Genomic DNA, 24,873 nt, shown 5'->3' with positions numbered 1-24,873 from the left:
CAGCTCAAACACAAACACCACCAGCAAAGAATCAAATTACTTGAATCACAGAAATTTTTATTTAAAGCAAGATACAAGACCTTAAAAGATAATCAGATATAACTTGAACACCACAGAAGGGGAAGTGACTTGCCAAATGCCCCAAAGCCACCTAATGGAAGCAGCATGGGGAACCTGACGTAAAGCAGATTTCCAAACAGCATCATTAGGTTCAGAGATGACTGTTCTGACTGCAGGGCTGGGCCTTCCACACTTACTTCAGTTTGACTGAATTTACCCTGCTAGTCTGCCAAGGAGAAAGGCTGTAGAGTAAGCCTAGTGTGTCAGCTGAAAGGGACCTCAGAGATCGATACCCATAGTTCTTATTTATCAGTAAGCCACAACGGTGTCAAATTCATTTTCACCAGGGGCCACATCAGCCTTGTGGTTGCCCTCAAAGGACTGAATGTAATTTTAGGACTGTACAAATGTTAACTACTCCTAAATAGTTAAGCAAGAGCTCGGTGCTGCTGCTGGGTAGAAACAAGGTGCCAAGAGGGATAAAACAAGTTGGAGGGCCGGATTTGGCCCTCAGGCCTTGTGTTTGCCACCTGTCAGATAACATGAATCCAGAGAACTGTAGCTCCGTTCTCAAGGAAACACAGGTGTTTCAAGGCTAGAGGAGAGCAAACTATTGCTCTGAGAACAAATGGCTATTTTCTCTGCCCAATTCCAGAATGTCAGTTACCCAACTAGAACTCGGAACCCCACCACCACCACCAGACAGAGGATCCTTTTCTGGAGAAACTCAACTGCCCCAGAGAAAAGTCCTATTGATACTACCATTTATTTGGAGAGGGTACCAACTAGCAACCAGAACTCTGTTAACTAGCAACAGATTTCTCTATGCTGAAGCCTGTCCGTCTATAACAACCCACCCTAGTCCACCCAACCATCACATACAGGGCATCCAAGATTTTCTGTGTTACTGAAATTGGGGGATTATCCAACATTTGAGGAATGACCTTGGCAAGAGCTACCTCAAAGAAATAAATTCAGAATAAATAAAGAGTGGCAGTAGCAAAACAAAACTTCATAAAGCAACAATAAATATACTGAGATATAAAGTAGGATGCTATTTTTAAAAGGAAAAGTGAGCAAATAGGGGCCTGCTGAATATTAAAAATATGGTAGCAGAAATAAAAAGTCTCCATGCAGGTCGCATAAGCCTTTAGATTTAACTTCCAGTTTACAGGCGACAAGGGCACAGAAGAACTAAAGACTACTACGAGCAAGTAATCATAAAACCCAACATAGGGTAAACTGTAGGACAGCTGTCCCAGACCCAACAGCTGGTCAAAAAAGAAGATTACGTCACATGTAAATCTATTTTCATGCATGTGAAAATATGGAAATCTAGGTAATATTTTGTTAAAGATAGACATGAATGATAAAAACTAAAAACATTATTAATACAAAATACAAGGTTATTACTATAGGGAGAAGATTGTAAACGGGAGCACATGTGTTCTATTTTACAAACTAAAGCAGAGAGCATGCCAGTATTTTTTTTTTTTAGATTTTATTTATTTATTTTTAGAGAGAGGGGAAGGGAAGGAAAGAGAAACATCAACGTGTCATTGCCTCTCACACGCCCCCTACTGGGGACCTGGCTGGCAACACAGGCATGTGCCCTGACTAGGAATCAAACCAATGACCCTTTGGTTTGCAGACTGGCACTCAATCCACTGAGCCACACCAGCAGAGGGAGTATGCAAGTATTTTAAAGCTGTACTATATGATATCTTTAACAGTGAAAAAAAAGTTCACAGATTAAATAGTGATAGGCAAACATCACTATCAATCTCTTTAAACAGTGAGAGCAGCCCTGGCTGGTGTGGCTCTCCCATGTGAGTACAGCAAAGGGAACTCAAAGAATGTCAGCAAAGGGAAATGTCAGGGCAGGGGTAAACAGATAAGACAGGTGTAGAGGAAAGCAGAGAACTCCAAGAAGGATGATTCAAAGGAAAAAAACAACTAACCAGTTACTGGATTCATTTACCACATGCAAAACTCTTATTAAGAAGCATTTTAAAGAGACATTAAGAAAACACTGATGTTCAAATACAACCAAATTTTAAAAATAAAAGGCAATTAACTCCAGAGGAAATAAAAGTAGTAAAAGAAAGAAAATATAATTACAATATACTACTTGACCCAGCAAAAAACAGTACTTAAACAGCCATAATAAAGAATATACATTAAGTGAATTCCACAAAAACTTTTGAAAGTAAGCAAAACTCCTCATCCAGCACATTAACCAGGCAATAGATAGGTCTAAAATGGTCTTAAATAAATTAAGAGAAAACAATACATACTGCATATTATTTACAAATAGGGGGATAAATATCCAAAGGAAAAAAAGAAAGCTCCCTTCAGGTGGTGGGAACTAGGGTGGATAAGGGACAAGAAGATGAAGAAAAAGAGACTGCTACCATTATTTGTTTCTAGTACCATTTGACTTTTTAAATTATTCTCCTGTAACACTTTTATAAAAAACAAAATGGGGCCCTGGCTGGTGTGGCTCAGTGGATTGAGTGCCAGCCTGCCAACTGAAAGGTCTCTGGTTCAATTCCCAGTCAGGGCACATGCCTGGGTTGAGGGCCAGGTCCCCAGTTGGGGGCTCACAAGAGGCAACCACACATTGATGTTCCTCTCCCTCTTTATCCTTCCCTTCCCCTCTCTCTAAAAATAAATATCTTTTTAAAAATGGGTAACTTGTGCAAGAAGAAGTTATCTGTTATTGAAATACTCATAGAGACTATTTTCTCCTATGTTATAGAAGGAATTCTTGCATCCAGACATATTCAGAACCAAATACGGATAAATTGTACCAATTACTTTCACATATTTCAACCTACCCAATATTCAAAGCAACCCTATGCAAAATCATAAGCCCATTTCAAAAGAGGAGACAATGAGGATATGTGACTTACTGAAGGTCAAAAACTAATAAGTAATAGAATAGCATAGGAACTCAAGGATTCTACAATTCAAAGGTAATTTCATTGATCACACTACACTTTATAGGAAAGTAGACCCACAACACTCAGGCTCCCCATTCAGTGGTTTTGCCTCTAATAAATCCTGGGACTCAATAACAACACTTTAGTTGTACGCAGGGCTTTACCTTCTGTTGAGGACTTTCACCTATCTCTCTACTTTCCTACTTGGGGAAAATACTTTCTACTCACCTGCAACGCTTTGTTGGCTTCTTTTATATCTTCTATTTTAAGTTTTGACCTAAAAAATTACAAATAGGTCCAAATTTCAGTACATGTATTTAAATATAGAACATCTAGTAATTCATGAGGAAAGTATTGCTTTTACACAGTATACAAAATATTAAAATTGCTTTTTAAAGAATACTGGTATTTTCATGTGGTCATGATGACATTAATAATAGCTATCATTTACTAGCTTATGGTATGCCAGACACTATGCTATAACCTTTGCATGCATTATCTCATTTAATCTTCAAAAATCCTATTTTAAAGTTGAAGAGAGTGCATTCTCATGAGGTTTAGTCATTTGTAACAGGTCACAGAGGTGGCAGCTAGGGAAGTCAGGATTCAAAACCTGTTCTAATGTGACCCCAAAGGTGACATTCTACCACCATGCATATCATTTGTCTAGCAGATGCAAAAGGCAGTGGAAAAATTAAGGAATATATAGTACTAATACTTTTTCTTTTTTTATTAAACTTCCCGGGGTGACACCGTGTCATATAGGTTTCAAGTGTACATTTCTATTATACACGATCTATATGTTGCACTGTGTGTCCACCACCCAGAGTCAAACCATCATCCATCACCATGTATTTGGCTCCCTTCCCCTTTACTACCCCTACCCCATTCTCTCTGGTAACCACCAAACTGTTGTCTGTGTCTGAGTTTCAGTTTTATGTAATACTTTCTCTTCTGAAAATAAGTGTTAACGAACATGCAGGTTATAAATAGCAATATTTAATTACCTGTGATCCCACTTCTCAGAGATGACAATATATGTTGATGAGTGTGCGTGTATTTTAAATGGAATCATTATTGACAGTCTTCCATAACCAGCTCTTTTCACTTAACAATATAACCTGAAAGGCTCAGAGCTACTGACTTCTTATTAAGTATCTTCCACATCATTATATTAAATGATTATAAGTATACCATGAAAAAGAATATAAAGTAATTTATATAATTATCTACTGCTGAACTTTCAACTTGTTTCCATTTTTTTGCCACAAGGAGGAGTAAGTATTTCAGCAGATAAACTGGTACAGTCTGGAACACGACTGGTGTGGCTCAGGGGGCTGGGCATCATTCCACACAGTGAAAGGTTGCAGGTTCAATTCCTGGTCAGGGCACATGCCTGGGGTTCAGGTTTGGTCCCAGTGGTTGCAGTCGGGATGCTTACAAGAAGCAACCGATCGATGTTTGTCTCTCACATTGATGTTTCTCTCTCTTTCTCCCTCTCTTCCTCCCTCTCTAAAAACAAATAAATAAAATCTTAAAGAAAAAACAACTGGTACCATCTGGGGAAACTCTTGGGCCATTGGTCCTTCCTCTAGCCATCATAAAATTATTGTCACTGCAGAAAAGAACTAAAGTCGACAAAAGTAAAATATGTTCTGACTCACAATGGGCCCTACTCATGTCTTAGGGACTACAGGTCTCAGAAGCAGAGAAGGAAAACTAATAAAGCTGCACCATAAATCTCAAACATTAGCCCCGGACAGGTAGCTCCCTTGGTTAGAGTACCCTCCTGATACACCAAGTTTGCGGGTCCCAGATAAGGGCACACACAAGAATCAACCAATGAGCCCTGACTGGTGTGGCTCAGTGTGTTGGGTGTCATCCCACAAAATGAGGGGTTGCTGATTCGATTCCCAGTCAGGGCACACGCCTGGGTTGCAGGCCAGGTCCCAGGTGGGGGAGTGAGAGAGGCAGCCTAACCATGTTTCTCTCTCACACAGATGTTTCTCTTCCCCTCTCCTTTCCCCCTCTCTAAAACTAAATAAATAAATTTTTTTTTTAAAAGAATCAAGTAATGGGTGTATAATAAGTGGAACAACAAATTGATGTTTCTCTCTCCTCTTTCTCTCACCCCTTCCTCTCTCTCTCTCTCTCAAATCAATAAATTTAAAAAATGTCTAAAAAAGAATTTGCCCTGCCTTGTGTGGTTCAGTGGATTGAGTGCCAGCCTGCGAACCAAAGGGTCACCGATTCCATTCTCAGTCTAGGGTACGTGCCTGGGTTGCAGGCCAGGTCCCCAGTTGGTAATGCGTGGAAGGGGCAACCACACACTGATACTTCTCTCCCCCTCTTTCTCCCTCCCTTCTCCTCTCTAAAAATAAATAAATCTTTAAAAACAAAAAAAGAATGCAAACATTAGCAAGGAAAGACATATATATATCATAAATAAAATAAAAAGACAAATGACAAACTAGGGTAAAAAGATGTACACTGTACAACAATTAATTTACAAAGGTCCCATAAGAAAAAGATGAGCAATTCAACCAAAAAAAATGTACAAAGTATATGAACAAGCAGTTTTCAGGAAATAAACTGCAAGTACAAATAGAACACAAACAGAGATGTCAACCCTGCTCATACTTAAAGAAACACAAATCAAACAGTATTTTCAATTATCAGAATGGCAAAACCAGACACTCTCTCCTATTTCTGGCGGGGGTCTAACATTGGAGGTGTAGGGTAAACTGGCACTATCAAAATTTTTTAAGCACATTCCATGTGGCCCAGCAATCACCTCTTGGAACTTACTTTTCAAATATACTTATTAAAGTATATCTAGAGATATTAACATACACTTATAGGAATGTTCACAGCAGTACTGGTTATTTTAAATATTATAAAGTTTTAAAAAATTTTAGAAACAATTTAATGATAGCAAATTCATCCTAAGGAATATCTTTATGTACTCATATGGAAAAACCTCTAATGCATATTCTAAAGTAAAAAACCCCACAAACTTCAGAAAACCATGCATACAGTGTGGAGTTACACAGGAATTAGGTATGTAGTCAGTTTACAAGGGAAAAATTTAGTAGTCAGAATAACCCTTGGGAATTCCTTAAGTAGTCCATGAGGTTCAGTACAGATTGTTAGGTATACCCTATCTTGAGCAGTAATTTTCATGCAAACTAAAATTTGAGAAACAATGAACCAGGCTAAAGATAAAAAAACAGAAGTCTGAATTCAGTTATCTGGACAGCCAAAAGATCATGCTTTTTTTTTCTTTTTAATATTTTATTTATTTATTTTTAGAGAGGGAAGGGAGGGAGAAAGAGAGAAAAACATCAATGTGCGGTTGCTGGGGGCCATGGCCTGCAACCCAGGCATGTACCCTGACTGGGAATCGAACCTGTGACACTTTGGTTCGCAGCCAACACTCAATCCACTGAGCTACGCCGGCCAGGGCTAAAATCATGCTTTTAATACAACTATAACATCTCTAGTATTGAATGCGAGATGGGCAAAAAGTAATTCCTTCTTTTACTATTCTAATCTGTTTTAATATTAAACCTTTATGATCTTAGTAATGCAAACATATTTTTTGTTGTGGGGATTATTCACTACTGAGCTCCTAGCAGTTAGAACAGTGCCTGGCCCAAAGTAGAAGCTCAACAAGTAGACTGAACAAATGGGAAATGAGGCAATAAGCACTTAGCGTAAGGTCTGGCTCAGAGGGGTCAGTAAATGGATGCCAAAACAAAACTGAAATCTCGTTTATCAGAATCACAATGCAGTTGTTCTTTGAATTTGTAATCTTAAACACTGTTATCTTTCTGAAGGCTGATGTTTCCTTTTGAGGTTTTAGTAAACTGCTCTTTCCTCTGCCCTTGGAAACTGGTCTCAAGACTTCTTCATGGAATCTCATCTTTAGCAAAACAGACTATGGAACAAGGAGGAATATGTGAGGCAGAACACCATTTCTTTCTTGTCTTTATACGGACCCAGCACTTCATTGCAACGAACCAACCACAGACATTCTATGAAGCTAAGCCCCTACTCCAGATGAGGTGAAATACCCTTCACTTCTCCCAATGTTGGGTCCTTCTCAAAACACTCTGAAAGAGCTAGCTTCTGTTGCTCTGAGAAAAATATATTAACTCCTGACTACTATGATTTGAAGAAATCAAGAGACTTAGCTTTCATCTCTTAAGAAAACATTTAGAGCTAAGAGCTAATACAATGAAAATTTTTAATAAAATCTCTCCAACCTATAGTCTTGTTAGTCTTTAAAGTTTCTGTTTTTATTTTTTATTGTGTTTTTTCCATTACCATTTATCCCTGTTATACTCCCTCCCTCCTGCAATCACCACACCGTTGTCCACGTCCATGAGTCCTTTCTCCTTTTTGCTGGATCCTTCTGCCCCTAACCATCACCGCCCCCGCCCATAGCTGTCATCCTGCTCGCTGAGTCTGCTTTTGTTTTTAATAGTTCATATCTTTCTTTTCTATATTTCAACCTTTCTGCCTATTTGGTTTGGCACACTCAAACCTTTATAAAAGTCAATGACTACTTAGCTGAAGGAAAAAAGAGAAATTACTCGCTAAGTTTGTTGCCAAGTTCTTGAAGAGCCTGCTCCTGTTCATGATACACTTTTTTCAACTGCTGATTTTCATCCTGGAGGTCAAGGAACTCCTTCAGAACAATAAAAAACAGACAATGTAATTCAAAATAAAGAAATTAGAAACTCCACATTGTATACACACACCATTAATTAGAAACACAAGTCCTTTAGTTTTTTACAAAAAACAGATTTTTATGTCCAAAGCACGTTCATAGCTGCTCTATCAATTATCAGCTACTTTCCGTCCACTATTTACTCTCTTCGCTGATATTTTTAAAGATGACTAGTATGTTATTTCCTTGGTGTAAAGGCAAATTATAATTTGAATCTTTTAAAATAACTTTTATAAAAATGTAATTTTAAAAGTTTTACCACCATTTACTTTTTTAAGACTAATGATTTGTTGGGTCTCATTTCTAAGATGAGCTAAGGCATCTTTCTCCTTTTGAAGATCTTCCTGCAAAGTCTGCCTCCATTCCTTCTCGATCTTCAAATCAGTTTCCAGTTGCACCCTTGAATGACAAACAGTAAACAGAAGCTCAGTACTACTGTTTACATGAGGGTTTTATATATTCTTTAAAAAGAGCATCTTTTTGGTTGATAACTTTTGCCTTTATAATTCATTTCTTCAGATATTTTCTTGCATAAATATTTTTGGTAAATTCAAAGCCCCGTCTGGAGTAGCTCAGTGGATTGAGCGCGGGCTGGGAACCAAAGTGTCCCAGGTTCGATTCCCAGCCAGGGTACATTCCTGGGTTGCAGGCCATAACCCCCAGCAACCACACATTGATGTTTCCCTCCCTCTCTCTCTCTCTCTCCCCCTCCCCTCTCTAAAAAATAAATAAATAAACTCTTTAAAAAAAATTTTTTTTGGTAAATTCAGCAGCACAGGCTTTTCTGATCCCAAAGCACCAGTTTATTTGCCAACCACAAAAACTCCTTGCTAAATAATAATTTGTCATTTATTAATTCTGTATATGTAAATGCTGTATAAGCATAGAAAATGCCTGCAAGGCTACACCATACTACTACAACTGGTTGGAGTTGTAATTATACCAGTTGTATCTAGTGTGAGAGAAACATGGGGTTTTGATTATTTACATTTCTGTGCTGTGTGAAAAATTTTACAACAAACTAATGAAAAGTACTGTTCTGATATAAAAATTACAGCAACCACTAAATCAATTTAACATCAGTAACGGAAAATTCAGCTCTGGTGCGAAGAGCTACTTTTCAGTTTCCTGTTGGAAGCTGACCTATTATTACAGGACAGGTAAAGACTGAGGAGACACTGGGGGAATCCACACTGCCTGGAAATACTAGTTCACATTTGAAAGCACTATGTCGACATTCTAACAACAGATGGTAGCTGGCAAAACAAAAGTAGTGAAGTTCCTACATTTTAGAATGACAAAAAATCATTTCTATAATTATTGCTCATAAGTAGGTACATAGTAATAATGCTAGTTTTTAATGCCTAACATTTTAATTGCAATATATAGTACTTTGATTATATTATTTTAATACTTTGCATTAATATTTTTATTACTTTTGTTTCCTCATTAAAGTTAGCATTTCCATTTACAGCCACATTCTTTCTTAGTGAAACAGATTTCAGGTTTTGTAATTTGAGCTGATGAGAAGAAATACTTCAAAACAAAATTTACAAATTGTTGATAAATACCATGTACTACAAATTTAAAAGGAATACAAAGGGACAGGTATACTGTTACTAACACTGAAGTAAACCACATTACAGAGTGCCTTGGTTATCATCCAGAGTCAGAAAAAAACTGCACACCCTCACCTAGTACGCCCAGGCCTTTCCTCCCTCCCAGGCGTGCATCTTCTGAACTCTAAGGGACCCCATGATACTTGCAGCCAGGGGAGCAATGGGCAGCAGCAGCTCCTCCCAGGCTAATGCCCTAAACCTGTCTCCAAGGCCCCCTTTTCCCCGTTTAGTGAGCCTTACCTTGGCTCACTTCTGTCACTGTGACTTTTACTTCTCAATGGGTCCACACAGCCCTGCATGGCTCACTTTCCTATAACATTTCTGGGGAGCCAAAGCAACCCTGCCTAGCATATCTCTTTTTGCTTCTTCTATCCTAAGCTCTTCCTGTTTCACTGATCCCAGCTTTAATGAACATACACTAAAATAAAAGCAGTGAAAAAAAAAGTTTTGTTTTTAAGTTATAATAAATATATTCTCAGAACATATATTGACCACCAAAACCAGAAAATCATTTAAAAAGGGGAAATAAAACTACATAAAAGTTATACATTTGTAAATTAAAAAACTACTATGGTCTTAGTCTGTGTGGCTCAGTTGGTTGGGCATCAACCTGCAAACCAAAATGTTGCAGGTTCAGTTCCCTAGGTTGAGGGTTCAGTCCAGTTGGGGAGTGTACAAAAGGCAACAATTGATGTTTCTCTCTCACATCAATGTTTCTCTCCCTCTGTTTTTCACTCCCTTCCCCTTTTTAAAATCGATAAGAACGTTCTCCAGTGAGTATTAAAAAAAAATAAAAACCACTGTGAACGATGTTTAAAAATTAACAATGAACTTTAGAAAACATTTTCACTATATGTGAAAAATCCACAGTAAATACATAAGAGCTCTTGGGGGGAAAGAAACAGTGAACACCATAAAGGGAAAAATAGATATAAACTGGCAATTCACAAAATGAAGAAATGCAATCTATCATTTGTAGACAAAGATATGTAAACTCAAAAAATAAAGCATAATATTGCAGGTGAAAGGATTCATTTAGGTTAACTGTGATATGCTAGTGAAGAGCTGTATTTATTAATACACATTGATTTATTGATAGTCCATGATATAGTAAATACAATAAGAGATTAAAGAGCATATACCATGACACTCTAGAAATTCAGTATCTATGTAGTATCAATATAATGTAATACCAAGAATAAATAAGGATACTTATCAAACTATTTTTTAAAAAGTCCCAACACTTCTATAGTAATGGTTCCACTTTTTTCTGAGTAATCAGGGACACTGCCTGATCTCCAAATGTTACCACATTCATGCTCTCCATAATCGCCTGGACTGAGAGACAAAATTACTTTCATGGTTTTAAGCACAGACAAACATCTTCTCTCTGCAGCTTATACCCACATCTCACTGAGGATCCCTGTAGCATTATTTAGGTCATCCTTTGGGCAGAGATCAAAGAGTTGTATTATTGCAGAAAAATTATCAGATTTGCCTTACCTACAGGTTTGTCAAACTCTAGAAAAGAAATTCAGCAACACAGAATACCAGGGTTTCAAGGTAGTATTCTATTGACTGACAAAATGTCCCAAGCTGGCATGTCTTGTTTTTCATCTATCAAGGCAAAGGGACTCCAACAACAAAACCCTGGCGTCATTAATAAACTTGTTGGCTTAAACGTCCCATGTGATTTTTGTTGCCAAGGGAGCTCTGAAAGTGCTGTCAGTCCTTTTGTGAAAATCTTAAAATTAAGAGAAAACACTTTGCTGAGTGTTTTTGTTTAGGGGTGGGGACTGGGTTTTAGTTTCACAATGTACAAATGATTCAAGTTTTCAGTCACTGTCATACTCCCTGCATTATTAAAGGAACTTAGAATTCTAATTCTGGACAAGATGGAGTAAACACATTTCCTCCACTAAGTACAGTTAGAAAACCCTGGACATCACATATAAACAAACATAAGACTATGAAATGGGACAAGAATGCAGCAGACCAGCAAAAACCCCCAAGACTCACAGAATAACACAGTGATGAGTCACCTGTTTCTTTTTGCCTCCTATATAACTCAGACTTAGTGTCAGAGCCTCCTGCAACCCACAAATGCCAACGGGCACAAACAAAAAAAGGCCCGAGAAAGGCCTGCTCTTCCTTGCCAAAGAGCTTGGAAGAGGCAGCCTAGCATGGTAAAAAACCTTTTTGACAATAAATGCCCTATTCCAGTAAAACACCAGATGAAAAACCATAGGACCCCTGACCACTGTCAGCAAAGGCCCAGTGAGAAGCCTAAATTTCCATCCTCACTGGGCGATATGAGGTGTCCCTCTCAATCCCCACTGTGGCCGTGTTAGAGAAGGTCAAAAGGGGAAGTGGAACTTTCACCAACACCCAGCAGTGACGAGGTGTCTCTCCTGATCTACCCCTATGGTGTCAGTAGAGACCACATGGGGAGCCTGTACTTTTACCCGCATGAATCAGTAACAAGGTATTGCTTACCCTTGCGACAGTGGCAGCAAATGCCCAGTGGAGAGCCTAGATTTCTACCTGTGCTGTGGTAATGAAGTACCTCTCCCTCTCCCCGCCAGGATGGTGTCAGCAGAGACCAGCCAGGATGCCTGGACTTTCACTCCCCCTCCCTCCACAGTGTCCGTGGAGACTGAGTGGAAAGAATACGTTTCAATCCCTGCCAATGGTCAGGCACCCCTCTCCATCTCATCCACAACAGTCCCAGGCTGCCACCCCCACTTAGTATAAATGCTCAATGTCCACATTCCCCTGCTGGTATGGGTTCAGTGGAGGGCTGCTAAAACAAGATTTAAATAAGATAGTCTCACAGTTCCCCAAATGTTCAGGACCTAATAGAGAAACACCTGACATACTCTAAGGGGGGAGGGAATTCCCGCACCCCACCCCACCCCTGAAATGGGGAAGGAATGGAAGAGCACCGAAGTCAGCATGTGCATTCCTCACTCTGGGACAACCTGGGACAGCTGGGAGGACACACACATGACTCAGCAGAAAAGCAGCAAAAAGGGCTGACACTGGAGCTAGGGAGGGGATTGGATGTGAGGGATATACCCTTCCACCTACTCCCGCAGCGCTGGGGGTTGTGGGGGCAATCTTCAAAAGCTGAGCACCAGGGAAATGTGCACTTTTGCTCTCTCCTCCCCTGGTCAGGGGCTCAGGCTCCTGAACAGGCTGGCCTTGGGAGAACCGGATTGTCTGGGATCATTCCCAGTGCCCCTCCCACAGTGCTCCGGGACCTGCCTGTCCAGGAGTCCTCCTTGGCCAGGACTACTGCAGTGACTAGGCTGGTAAGAAGGGAAGGGATGCGGCTAGGGTTGAAGAGCAGCAAGCCCTGCACCCCTCCTCCTTGCAGGAAATCATGGGAAGCCATCAGTGGTAGCCACCCCCCTGCCACCCCCCCCACCCCGTACCCCTCCAGCGAGGGGCCATCAGCTGCAGTCACCCATCTGGCAACTCCTCTAATGAGGGGCCTCCATTAGCAGGGGCCTCCATTAGCAGCGGCCACCTGCCTGCCTCCAGAGAAGACCTATCAGTGGCAGGCCCTGTGCCCCTCCCCTGTGGGTCAGTGGCCTGCTGCCTGGAAGCTGTGCCACAGCAGCCACCTGCCTGCCTCCAGTGGTGGCTGCAACAAATGACAGTTCCTGCCACCAATGCCACTCTGCCCACTCAGCCCAGGCAGGGCCTTGGACCCACCACAAGCAGGATGGGGCTTAGCAGACCTACACAGGACAAAGCCTTGAGTAGGATGCCTGGATGCACAGACTCTGAAGGATGAAAAGGATGGCACTTTGGGTGGGAGGAAAGGTTCCTGGTGCAACCTTGACCTAAGCTGGCAGAGAGTGGCAGGGTGGCTTTCTCTGAGGCATTCTAAAGGAAACAGGCTTTGAGGCAGAAACCTGCCATTATGTCAAGCCATGTATACTTTAAAGAAAGGATTCCTTTGTTTTTTTTCCACCGGACTCTGTCTCCAGAGTCTTTGCCTATGGGTGGCGAGTGCTAGGACCACACTGGCTGTTCTCGAATAGCACAAGGCTGTCTGGTAACAACACCAGGACTCAGGAAAATAATCTCAACTTGGACAAGAAAAAACAGACATGCTAACATGTCAGATAGTTCCTAAGTGATGAGAATTTTAAAGCAGCTATATAAAAATATTCCCATGGTCAATTAAGGACATGCTTGAAACAAATGAAAAAGTACAAAGTACTACCAAAAAAAAAAGGTGAAAGAAATACAGAATTAAATGGAAGTCTTAGAACTGGAACATATAATAATCTCACTGGATAGGGTCATTGGAAGGATGAAGATGATGAGGAAAGAATGAATAAACTTCAAAATTTAAAAAAAAAAAACAGAATTTACCCATCTGAACAACAGAGAGAAAAACAGACAGAAAAATTTCTTTAAAAAAAGGTGTCAAGTACCTGTGGGACTATTTAAAAAAAAAAATCTAACATTCATGTTGTTAGACTCTCAGAGGAGAGTAGAAAGCAGGTAGAACTGAAAAAATACCTGAATAATGGCCAAAAGTTTTCCACATTTGGCAAGTATAAACCTAAAGATTCAAGTAGGTGCCCAAAGCCCAAAAAAGGATAAGTTCAAAGAAAGAATCTTGAGAACAGAACAATTCAAACGACAGGGGTTTTTTCACCAGAAGCTATGAATACCAAAAGAAAGTGGTGCAACACTTTTGAAGTGCTGAACAAAAAGAACTGTCAGCTCAGAATTCTAAGGATATCCTGAAAATATCCTTCAAAAATGAAAGTGAAATCAAGATGTTTACAGATGGACAAAAGAAACCAAAAAACAAGAGAATCTGTTATCAACATACCTACCCTGAAAGAAAGGCTAAAGGAGGCTTTTCAGACACAAATAAGGAAACTTGGAACATCAGAAATGAAGAAAGAACAATAAAAAGAAAAGTTTTCTAAATTATGTTTTAAGGTTGATGCACAAACTATAACATTGTCTGATATGCTTATGTAGAGAAAGCGAAATTATAATATAATTTAAGCAAATTATATTATAAAGGGGAGAGGGCATAAAATGGGAGTAAGGCTTCCACATTTTACTAAAAGCAATAAAATGTTGATATCAGTAGACTGTGAAAAGTTGCAAATATATAGTATAATGTGTACAACAACCACTAAAACATTATATAGAGAAATACACTCAAAAACACTACAGATAATCAAAGAGGAATTCTAAATAATGTTCAAGTAACCCATGGGAAGGCAGAAAAAATGAAATGGAAATAAAAAACAGAAAAATAAAATAATAAAATAGCAGACTTAAGCTGTAATATATCAACAATTACACTAAATATAATGGACTATCTACATCTTTAAAAGAGAGACTGGCAGAATGGATAAAAACTAAACTATAAGAAACTTACTTCAACTACAATGATAAAGATTAGGCTGAAAGTAAAAAGACAGTAAAATGCAAACATTAATCTTTTGTTTACTACAGGAAAACATTAATAAAAAGAAAGCAGAAGTGGCTAAATTAATTCTAATAAAGTAGACATCAGAGCAAAGAAAATTACCAGAGAAAAAGAAGCAAATTATATAATGATAAAAAGGTCAATTCACTAGGAAGATACAGTTATCCTAATCATGTAGATACTAAACAACAGAACTTTGGAATGTAAGAAACAAAAAATGATATAACTGAAAGTAGAAATACCTAAGTACACAATTATAGTTGGGAAATTACAAGAAGTCCTCTCTCAGTAATTGATGGAACTACTAGACAGAAAATCAGTAAGGACAGAAAAAAACTTAACAACACCTCAACCAGTAGATTTAAAGGCAGCTCAGCAAATTATACATCATATATGGCATGTGGTCTTGTTTAATGATCTGTTAAACATAATATATAACTATTTTCTATTGTTTTCTTTTAATAAAACAAAAGTGATACATATTACTGGGGAAAAATACTGATGTTTGTGAAGTAAAAATTAAAATACCCTTGTCAGCTCCAGCCAGTGGCTCAGGAGATTAAGTGCCAGCCTGTGAACCAAAAGGTCACTGGTTTGATTTCTAGTCAGGACACACATGCCTGGGTTGCAGGCCAGGTCTCGGTGGGGGACACATGAAATAAAAAATTAAAATTAAAATAAAATAAAATACCCCTGTCAGTTTGTCATCACTCCCCTGAGATAATCGTTCCTTAGAATCTGTATTCTTTAAATTCTTTTCTATGGACAGTTTTAATTTAATTTTTAAAAGATTTTATTTATATATTTTAGAAGGGAAGGAAAGGAGAAAGAGAGGAAAAGAAACATCCAGAGGAGGAGATACATAGATAGGTTGCCTCTCACATGCCCCTAGCTGGGGACCTGGCCTACAACCCAGGCATGTGCCCCAACTGGGAATCAAACCAGTGACCTCCTGGTTCACAGGCCTGCACTCATCCCACTGAGCCACACCAGCCAGGGCAGGGCCATTTTAATTTTATAAAAAATAGGATCATACTTAGCATAGCATACTTTCTGCAACTTGGCTTTTTCCCAACTCAGTGACATATACTGACATCCTTCCCAGTTGGCTACATACAGATCTAACATGTGAAGTACTCATAAAAAATGTTCCCAGAAAACATCATGTTCTTTGATAATAGATGTTCCTTACAGTTACATACTGGCTATCAGATTAATGTTAACAGCAGAAAGGATAAAACTGCCCTTGAGCAAAAACATAGCAAGACAGTTGGAAATGCTCTATAAATAATAAAAGTAGTAAAAAAGTAAAAACATAAGTTTTAATCATAAGCACAAGGAGGGACACACAAAAATAGAATTTATCTATAAAAAATTGTATATTTATTCTTACATGTTTAAACTTCATTCACCTTCCAAGTACTCTCCATTTCATGCAATACATCTACTGAGACTTTTTTCCATTGTGCAAAACAGTTTTTGAACTCCTTGATTTTGATGTTATTTAGTGCTTCCGCCATTTTTGTTTTACCTCTTCTACATGGGCAAAATGTTTCCCTTTGAGGACTTTTTTCATCCAGGGAAACAAAAAAATGTTGCGCGGGGAAAGATCAGGTGAATAGGGAGGATGAGGCATGGAGGTCATGCTGTTTTTTGGTAAAAACTGCTGAACACTCAGCGTGGTGTGGGCAGGTGTGCTCATAAATTATCCATCATGAAATGGGCAAACACCTTGAAAGAGTCTTCAGAAAAATTCACTGAAGCCAAACAGCCTCTCACAACACTGATACAGATGGGTTCCTAGAACACTCACCTAGCAGGAGAGCCCTGTACTACACAGGGTCCACCCTCTAGAAGATAATTCAGGTTTTTGGGGGTTATCCCCTTGTATGTTTTCTAATATTTTTTTAAGAACTCTACAATCTACTTGACATCATTAAATAAATAAAAATATAGGTATTCTATCATATGCACAAAAGAAAGGGGATTGGGTAGGCATTATGTTCATATGAGTATATTTTTCCAAGAGTGAAATACTCACAGCTGTTTCTCCTTTTGAGAGATTTGTTTCTGCAGACTGTCGGATTTACTCTGACATTCTTGTAGATACTTCTTGTCCTCATCTTCAGCTTCCATTTGCGCCTTCTCTGCTTGCTGCAATCTGGTGTAATTCAAATCAACTTTGGGTAAAACTGAGGCTAGAACTAGGGTGTAAAAGGGTGAAGAAGACAAATAAAAGAAAAATGGGGAAATAGAAACATTTCTAAATGAAAACAAAGTTTGGGGGAAAACTCACAAACTCAAACGTGAAAGAGCCACACAATGTCTAGAAATTGTTTTGTGATTTCTTTTCAATATAACATATAATATGCCCAGAATACTATCTTCAAATTTGTTTTATTTCTTGTTCATAATTAATAATGCAAAGCAATACAGCCTTTACCACTTTTATAGAGCATAATGAATCAAATTTCAAAGTATAATAGGTGTGTTACTACCTTTTTACAAAACCATGAAAAGCATAGTATTTATGTCTATACTAGGTGAAGAAGCCCCATTGTTATGTTAGGATGTGTATGCCAGGAATCAAGTGCACTAACAAGGCCAAGAGCAAAGACCTGCAACTACTTTAAATTAACAGCCTAGTCCTCCCTATAGGATCATTATGCATTTACTAAATTATGCCAAAGCTGTATGTATATGTGTGTGCATTTTAAGATTTAAAAGTATTTAGTACCAGTTGGCAACATTCTCTAGAGGTTATTTTTATTCTTTGAATTTTGTCATTGAATTTTTAAAACTTGCTAAAATGTGATTTCCATTTGTTCTTATTTTTAAGTCATTGCTTCTCCCTGTGCTTAGCTCCACTCCCTGTCTCCTATGGTCACCTAGGATTTCTTAGATTTAACTTCAGTATTTTTATATGAAAACATCTCCCAAGTATTCAAGTAATATTAATTCCTTGTAGGGAATCCTAAGATAAGCTTCCATTCAGCTAACAACAACAACAACAACAAAAAAGCCTCTTCTTTTCTTCCTTAAAACCATACCAATGGGGCAACCCTCACATACTTCAGAGGTATGAATGCCACTTCCAAGGAAAAGAGTAACATTCAAGTTGTCTTTAAATCTAAATTTGAAATATTAAGGTAGAGGGAGCTTTTGTCTAATGTTATAGAAACTAAAGAAAAAAAAAAAGGAGTGAGGTAGGCCTTGAAGTTGTGCTATCATAGAAAACAATTAAGGGGAACTAGAAACTTGAGGTGCTGAAGCACAAGATGATGGCCAATCTGGGTTACAAACTATTTTAAACATTTTAAAAATTAGTAAAAGAGCCATTAGGCAAACCGTGGACCAACGGTGGAAAAAAAAATCTGTGCCAACACATTGTGAAACCAAAGGTTAACTTATTTTTAAACAATTTATATATTTTTCATCAAAAAGTAGCTAAAAAGATAAAACTGCATTTGAAAATCCTGACCTCTGAAGGTCAATACTCAAAATCAGCCCTTGTGCACAAGGTTTGAGGGATGTGTTTTTGGAAATCCAAGTGCACCCACTCTGCTTTATGGCAGTGTGTTACCATAGCAGCTGATCAAGAAGTGTACAGGGTCCCTAATACCCCTTTAGAAGACTTAATAGCATAAATTCTTTTCTGTGTAATATATTATAAAATTGTTGATTCTCTTTCAGTCTATTTAAATACAAGTGGTTTTCAGAAAGATATATCTTTGACCAGCTTGTACTGGTCCTGAGTGTCACTGCTGGCACATTTCACCAATGACATTGCAATTGTCCTAGTTTGAGTTAACAAATCGTTGTCACTTCATAATGGAATGGACAGAAATCAAAGACAGAAAAAGGTAATAAAGATGTCCAAAATGTAAAAATGGGGATAAAGAAAACAAAAAAGAAAAAAGAAGAAAGAGGATGTCAATAAAAGAATATTCATGTCAATAAAGCATTAATAGTTATGTTTTTCATAAGTAGATTCAAAGAAAGCAATGATAAGACATATGTTGACACCAACATGACAGATCAATGGAAATACATTACATTTTCCAACAATAAAAGTGAAAAATGCCAATATAAAACAATTCAATTTAAACAAAATTATTTCTTGGGTTGGGTTAAGGGTCCTAGCTCAAAGAAACAGAACTAAACTGTCAACTCGGAAAGCTCGATTTCAGATAAAGAGATGGTGAATGAAAAAGGGTATGACAATCAATATGCATGGAAATCAATCAAGGATAATTCTACCACGGATTTTGTTTGTTTTACACTTTTTCAACATTTCTGTTTGTGTATTTGTTTTATGTAACATAACAGACTGAACCACATGAAATTGCTGATATTAGGCCTTTTTAAAAAATCTATAAAATGGCAAGTTCAAATGAATCAGCCTAATATAAAGCAACTTGATTCCATGCAACAACCAAAACAACAAAGGCAAAATTCTGCTGGGCTTAAAAAAAATCATGTTCTAATCTAAATTTCCCTAATGGTTTTTGCGGCAGGTGTCAGAGTTGAATAAAGGAAAGGGGGAGAAAGAAAGGAAAAAAAGAAACTAAGACTAGAAATGCTGTACCTTTGTTCCAGCTGCCTCATGGCTATAGTAATTTTATTGGTTTTGTCTTCTAGTCGAGCAATTATTTCATTTTTTTCTTTCAAACTATCTTCAGAACCCTATTTAGAAAAACAAAAGCTACAGTGGTTTTGACTTTTATACCTGAATATTTGTAAGTTTTGTATACCATTTTGCTGTGGGATTGTTACTTTGCAATGAACAGTTAATTTATAGATTCAAATACTCTCATGATATAAAGCAGTAGTACTACTACTAGTCTTCATTTAAAAATATAATAAAGGGAAAAAAACACTCAGCTTTCATTGTTTTTGGAAGGCAACAGGATAAACTCTTGTAAAATATGCTATTTTTGAAATTAAATTGTAAAAGGATTTTGGCAACAAGTCTACTGAACAAAGATGTCACTTTATTAGAGAATTCATAATCATTATACTAAAGCATTTCAATCAAAATTAAATCTTTTTCAGGACTATGCTATATAAAAAGTTCACAGAAATGTCCTGCATAATTAGATTGAGTTTTCCTAAAAGATTTAACTTTCATACTGTTAACCTTACAGCAGTAAAAAACAAATTCAGATAGGTGATTTTGTTTGTTCTCTGACATTTTTTCATTGCTACATATCTGAAGCTTCCATTTAGAAAAAAAAAAAAAAAACCACCTCACTTTTTATAACCAATATGGCAGATTTAAAATAGGTTCATCTATTAAAAACCAAACCCTATATACAAATATTCATTTTCAAATTATATAACAAGAAATTCCAAGAATTTAAGAACATTCCTTACCTGCAACTTTTGATACATCTCTATGTTAATTGCTTTAACTTCCTCTAGTTGTTGTCTAAGGCCTATCAGAGTATCTTGTTTCTCATGGATATCTTTCTCCAGCAACTTCATGGCGAGTTCAATCTCATGCTTCATACTAACTTGCACGGCTAGCTCACTCTCGACATCCTGTAATTGTAACGTATCCTCAATTCACATGCCACTTTAGGATGTCAAAATCACATACACAATAGTTAACGAGGCCATGAAACAGTTTCTATTCAATATGCAGACTGCTCCTTTGAGTTGTAAGCCCCACTAAAGGGAATCAATCAAGCCCTAAAACAACATTCTAAATATTTTCAAATGCATATTTTGCTAAAAATGAAAGCATTTCCTAGATTGTCAATTATCATTATTCTACTAGCTCAAGGATGAAGTATTTTTATGCCTCATAGACTCAGTATTGATTTTCCTTAAGTAAAACAATAAAGCAATGCATATAAATGAAAGCCAAAGATAACTCAAAATCCTATTTCACAATTTTAATTTCTTCTCTTAAGGAATTTTACATCAAAAAGAAAAGATGTTTCCTAATATTAAAGACAAATAGCAAAAGTAATGAAAAAGCTCACAATACTTTCTTCTTCACCTGGGTAGTACCTACAGAGGTATTTACATTATAATTCATTAAGCTATACATTTGTATTTTTCTGTAGGTATTATATTTAATAATTTAAAAGGGTAAAAAAGTTAATTTTAAGTATGATTTTACTAATATTTGAATACAGCATTCTATTTCCTTTTTTGTAATGCTGGTCATGACCTATTCATTTCAAAAACACACACTGTAACAGCTTAAAAACATCATTTAAAAAAACACTGATCCAGTGGGAGCTTAAAGAATTTGAGGGATTTGAGTGAGGTGGATTGCCATCCCACACCAAGGAAGATAGGGCTGAAAGAGATTTTAAATGGTGCTTGCTTAAGGGTAAATAATAACTATTATTATTATTATTAATGTAACTTAAATGCAATCTACCTGTCGTAACTGAGATTCATCTCGAAGCTGCCTTCTGGCTTCATTGTACATTTCATCTAGACCCTGTCGAGAATGCTTATATGTTTGAAGCTCAGTTTCCACGTCCACTTTGGTAACCTAGGAAGAAAACTTTTAATTCTATCATCACTGCTATTAATACAGCACAGAAATACCCAATCTATACAAAAGTCCCAAAAAGTAACAATTTTTGACACCAGTTTGTTTGCAATCAGTCTGTACTTACCTCTAGGTGTTGCTGTGTTTTCATTAAAATCAATTTATTCTCACTTCGTAATTGATGATTTTCTTCTTGGAGTTTAATGATATTATTCTTTGCTATTGCTAACTAAAAATTATGAAACATGGGCAAAAAAAACATTTTAAACATCTTTATATTTGTTTTACAGGTTATGTTCAAGGCTATAAATAATAGAAAATAAAATCATAAAACTAGTAAAAACGACTCTCACAATTACAGAAACTTTTATAAGAAATATGTGTTCCTATTACCCCAGAATACCAATTAAAGAAATTTACTAATTTCTACTGTTTCCTTTTCTTAGTCAATATATATTATGTTAATCAAAACATATTATGTTTATCTGGTTTACAATATGCCCTGAATAAAAGTGCCTGAGTCAGCATATAAAGAAATATGTGGTAAACAATAAAACTGTAAAGACTGTGTAAAAACAGAAACATCTATAAGGAAAAACGGTTTTGCTGTCATTGGAAATGACATTTGTGATAACAAACAGGATGCCCTGTGAAACATGGCACACTGAGTGACCAATGCAAATATGAGACAGCTCTCAGAATCAGAGTTAAACCTGAATGACTAAGTGAATGAATGGCTTGCCTCTGAGGCCAAGAATAAAAAGGATCCTAGGAAACCAGGGACCACTTCCCAGTGTTGGCTTGCAAATAAATCTCTGAATAATTTGTCAAGGATGTGACTGAACTTCACAGTGTGCTTAAGGCCAAGAAGAAACACAAACCTGTGAGCAGCTCTCTCTCATGGTCACAAACTATCAAAACAAAGATGCATTTTTAACTTCAGTTATACAAACAACCATGTTTTCCCTGGTTTGAAAACATAGGGCAAGTTTTAAAAGAAATAAAAATTTTAATTAACAGGGGAAACAGGGTTAATAGCACTAATAAAATAACAGATTTCTTAGTCTACCTGAAATAATTCTGAAAATAGAAAGCAATACTTCTATGGCTTAATAGATTTTTAACATATTAAAAAATAGTATAAAAAAGAGAGCTAACATAAATCTCTGGTTCTGGGACCACCAGAGAGCCACTTTGACAGTGCAGGAAACCAGAGCACATGCAAAAAAATTTACACATGGGAAGGTGAATATAGAGTGGATACGATCATGCTTCAAAAGAAAAGCAATCTGAATAGTGGAACAAGAGGGAGAGTATCATTTCAGCATGAAATTCTAACTATAGGTGATTCTATATCTAAAATCAGGCTATCCGGATTTAAAAATGAGAAGCACAGCTTACTTATAGAAGAGTATATATGAGTTTCATCCTTGAGGCTCATTCCTAGAAGGTGAGTATCTCAAAACAATTAAGATTCACCTAAGATATGTGGTTTCTCTCAAACTTTTTTTTTTTGCAAGGGAAAATTTCATTTTTTTTTCAATTAGTTTACATTTAATATTATTTTGTGTCACTTTCAGGTGTATAGCATATGGGTAGCCAATCATATGAATTCCAGTACCCAACTGACACCATACAGTTATTACAATATTATTGTGTATGTTTCCTACGCTGTACTTTACATCGCTATGACTTTTGTAACAACTACTAATCTGTGCTTCTTAGTCTCTTCACCTTTTTCACCCACTCCCCAAAATCCCCTTCCTAAAAGGCCTTTTTCTCAGAGATGTGAGCAGGGTGTAGGGAAACCATGAAGGACAGTGCAATACTCTGGGCAAGTAACAGCAGGAAGTCATGGGAAGAAGTTAGGCAGTTATTGGAACCTGGAGAGAGAGACAGAGATCCTAGGAAGAACTGTGCCCTTTGATGAAAGCCCAGCAACCCTTCTAAATACCTTACTCTCCAGGCTCCTTCTGAAACACCTGTGATTAGCCACCCACTCTTGAGATGGTGGTGCCTACAAACCACCACAAATCTCAAGAGGCTACCATTCAACTTTTCAATTACAACTATGTTGCATATTTTCTTCCATCTTCAATATTAAATGGCTACCCAAAAATTCATCAATTTTGATAAGCCTTTTTTTAAAATGCATGCTGATAAGACAGCTGTCACAATACAATCTAACAAAATTGTTTCAAATGAAGTTAAAGATAACTAAGCTCTACTAGAGCCATCTTATGGAAAAAAAAAAAACAAACTTGCTGGCCAAACTAATGTAAGTATTCCATCATAATGATGAAAACATGTGTGTGTGTGTGTGTGTGTGCTTTTTACATGCTGAACATGAAAAAGGATCGCAAATTCTCGGTTCATGAAAGACAATTATCCATGGCCGGATGACAATACCTCTTCAATCAGCTTAGTATTTGACTTTTCTAATGAGTCAACTCTTGAATGGAGACTGCTGACAGTGCTGCTGAAATTAATAAAGAAAAAACTCATTCAAAATCACACAAACTCACAAAGGCAAGAAAAAGTATGTTATCCTGGACTCTATGTTAACTGACATGCACCAAATGCCAACTGAATTTTGAGTGTGGGAGTTTCAATAAGTTGGATAACTTGATTTAGCTAGAAAAACAGTAAAGACTGTAGCAAAAGAACCAATATTTCTATTAAAATTTTATTTGATGCTGCTCATTCTTTTTTGTATTCTTAGGGTCCCTTTTTACATTTAACTTCTAATATTTAGGAATAAAAATTTTACACAAAAGAGTATTAAATATAGTTAAAACTAAATTTAAAAGTTATTTTTAAAGGGTGAACTTTAAATGCCCATTTTGTAATTAAGTGGCTTAATGATGCTTATGAACAACATTAATGAACAGAAGTCCCATTCTGATTCCCCTCTCCACTTTCATAAAAACTTAAAGACCTCCAAAGTCACCTGTTGTTGAGAAATGTAAATATGTGATACCTAGTATCAGGAATGTAGTCAGCCTGACACTAAGCAAACACCTCAGCTTTCAAGGATAGTCAAAAGTCAGGTTACACCACATAAACACACTTGTTTTTTGCATTTTTGTTTAAATCAATCAATACTGGACATTACTGTACATTTTACTGAGTCTGATTTTCAACAGCTGCTTGATTTTACCATCTCAAACTTTATCTAATAAAATGTAATATGCTGTACATATCACAGTAAAGATGTATAATAGATTCAACAAATTTTATACCATTTTCGGAAACAACTGTTGGCATTTTAGTTATGCTGTGAAACAGGAAAAGTGTTTTTTCATTCATATTAAATCATTTTTCACCAACAATACCACACTGATGATAAGCTATAATAAGCACAGGACCAGGAGATGAAAGACCAAGGTTAAGAGACACTGCTTTTCTACTTTCTAATTGTGTCACCTCATAAAACCTTTCCTAGCTTCAGTTTCCTTACCTATATAATCAGACAATAATATTTGCCCCACATATATGTGAGAATGAAAAAATAAAAAAATAACTTT

General features: G+C 36.9%; 1 protein-coding gene across 8 annotated transcripts in view; it reads right to left on the bottom strand.

The window, feature by feature from the left end:
* Positions 1–24,873, bottom strand: part of RUFY2 (RUN and FYVE domain containing 2) — a 44,671-nt gene that overhangs the window by 3,789 nt on the left and 16,009 nt on the right. For 3 of the 8 annotated variants that reach the window (XM_028512145.2, XM_036026873.1, XM_028512144.2), the window contains 9 exons: positions 23,756–23,825; positions 21,474–21,575; positions 21,230–21,346; positions 20,209–20,376; positions 19,421–19,518; positions 16,874–16,993; positions 8,010–8,139; positions 7,604–7,698; positions 3,234–3,282 (listed from right to left, as the gene is read on the bottom strand). In XM_028512145.2, the coding sequence (XP_028367946.1) occupies positions 3,234–3,282; positions 7,604–7,698; positions 8,010–8,139; positions 16,874–16,993; positions 19,421–19,518; positions 20,209–20,376; positions 21,230–21,346; positions 21,474–21,575; positions 23,756–23,825 (949 nt within the window). Of the gene's footprint in view, positions 1–3,232; positions 3,283–7,603; positions 7,699–7,999; positions 8,140–16,873; positions 18,657–19,420; positions 19,519–20,208; positions 20,377–21,229; positions 21,347–21,473; positions 21,576–23,755; positions 23,826–24,873 lie in introns of those variants that run through there. The other 5 variants (XR_003684604.2, XM_036026874.1, XR_004903407.1 and 2 more) reach the window with 5 other exon arrangements.

The sequence above is a fragment of the Phyllostomus discolor genome, chromosome 5 (assembly GCF_004126475.2).
Source record: "Phyllostomus discolor isolate MPI-MPIP mPhyDis1 chromosome 5, mPhyDis1.pri.v3, whole genome shotgun sequence".
In the NCBI taxonomy this organism is placed as follows: Eukaryota; Metazoa; Chordata; class Mammalia; order Chiroptera; family Phyllostomidae; genus Phyllostomus; species Phyllostomus discolor.
The sequence above is the reverse complement of the archived record's forward strand: the minus strand, read 5'-3'. Positions and strand labels throughout refer to the sequence as shown.